At 44.4% G+C, this 1878-nt stretch overlaps 1 protein-coding gene across 1 annotated transcript in view; it reads right to left on the minus strand.

The window, feature by feature from the left end:
- The window catches only part of LOC108796840 (brain-specific angiogenesis inhibitor 1-like), a 368891-nt gene that overhangs the window by 214495 nt on the left and 152518 nt on the right, over positions 1-1878 (minus strand). Inside the window, exon 11 of the mRNA XM_018568381.1 lies at positions 516-684. Within this exon, the coding sequence (XP_018423883.1) occupies positions 516-684 (169 nt within the window). The remainder of the gene's footprint in view (positions 1-515; positions 685-1878) is intronic.

A 1878-nucleotide genomic window follows, 5' to 3' on the forward strand; every position in this document is an offset into this window, starting at 1 on the left:
CCCCAAGTGTCAGTGTGTCATTGTTCTGGGACCCCCAAGTGTCAGTGTGTCATTGTTCTGGACCCCCAAGTGTCAGTGTGTCATTGTTTTGGGACCCCCAAGTGTCAGTGTGTCATTGTTCTGGGACCCCCAAGTGTCAGTGTGTCATTGTTTTGTGACCCCCAAGTGTCAGAGTGTCATTGTTCTGAGACCCCCAAGTGTCAGAGTGTCATTGTTCTGAGACCCCCAAGTGTCAGTGTGTTGATGTTCTGAGACCCCCAAGTGTCAGTGTGTCATTGTTCTGAGACCCCCCTAGTGTCAGTGTGTCATTCTTCTGACACCCCCAAGTGTCAGTGTGTCATTGTTCTGAGACCCCCCAAGTGTCATTATTGTACCGAGTGCCAATATGTCACAGTTCCGGGATCCCAGGTGTCAAGGTGTCCTTGTTTTTGTCTTTCAAATGTCAAGTTTGTCTAAAAATTTGATTTAAAGGCTCTCAAGATGCAAAGTAACTAATAGTTGTCTGTCTCCCTCACCAGGACACTGCATTGTGAAGCAGTCCCTCATGTCTGACCACTGGCCGTGACACTCCGAGCCCCCGTAGGATGGTCCGTTACACTCGCGGATTCTCTTCTGAGTCCCATTGGAGCAAGTGTTAGAGCAGGCACTCCAGCTGGACCAGTCGTTCCAGTTACCATCAACTGCAGGACAAGGTATAAAGAGATTGATGAAGAGGTTATACTTCACATGCAACCAAATGGAACTGAATACTACGAGACAAATGGAAACATGAGAGAGAGAACTCTGAGATCAATGAGGGAAGGAGGAAGATACAGAGAGATATATGGAGAAAGAATAAAACGGATCGATCAGCAGAAACATAACAACTCACTGAAGAGTTTATTCATTGAAATCTATTCCAAATTAAGGAAAATCCGGCTAATTTGACACATTTTACATTTAAAAAAAATAACTTTTCATCTTCTTTGAACACAATTGGATACATTTTCATGGACATAATTAAACACAATTTCAATGTATCAAAAATGTTGATTAGATTTGTTGAATTCGACTGACTCACTCTTCATGTTTATGACCTATTGCCCATGACATGAGGTCTGTATTCTCATGCTTCATTTATATATATATATACATGTGAAACTCGAATAATTAGAATATCGTGCAAAAGTAATTGCAGTAAGTGCTGCAAAAGGAGCCCAAACCAAGTACTGAGTACATATGCATGCTGGTACTTCTCAGAGGTCCGATATTGTTCTATGTACAATCCGTGTTTTATTGATTGCATGTAATATTCTCATTTTTTGAGGTTGTGGATTTGGGGTTTCCATGAGCTGTAAGCCATAATCATCACAATGATGACAAATCACGGCTTGAACTATCTTGCTTTGCATGTAATGAGTCTCTCTCATATATTAGTTTCACCTTTTAAGTTGTATTAGTGAAATAAATGAACTTTGCACCATATTCTAATTATTCCAGTTTCACCTGTATATATATATACATACAGTATATCAGGCCTCAAAATTTCCACTCGCCCCCTCGCAATTGGCGAGTGAAAATTGCGTGGGTGAGCCACGGGCGGGACCAGGGATGGGACACTACCGCCGCGGCGATTGCTCGCTTCTCTTCTCTCTTCTCCTCCTCAGCTGCTGCAGCTACACAGCGGCTGCGGAGGAGAAGAGAGAACAGAAGCGAGCAATCGCCGCGGCGGTAGTGTCCCATCCCTGGTCCCGCCGACGGCGCATCCCCTCGATGACATTCAGTTCTGCTGTCTTCTGCAGCTTCCTCCGCCCACCTCAGCTGCCAGGCTGGGAGGAAGACTGCAGAGACACTGTTGGCCCGGCCAGAAAGTTATGCAGGGGGAAAAGAAAGTTTTAT

The sequence above is a fragment of the Nanorana parkeri genome, unplaced genomic scaffold (assembly GCF_000935625.1).
Source record: "Nanorana parkeri isolate BGI_ZX_2015 unplaced genomic scaffold, ASM93562v1 scaffold1180, whole genome shotgun sequence".
Taxonomy (NCBI): Eukaryota; Metazoa; Chordata; class Amphibia; order Anura; family Dicroglossidae; genus Nanorana; species Nanorana parkeri.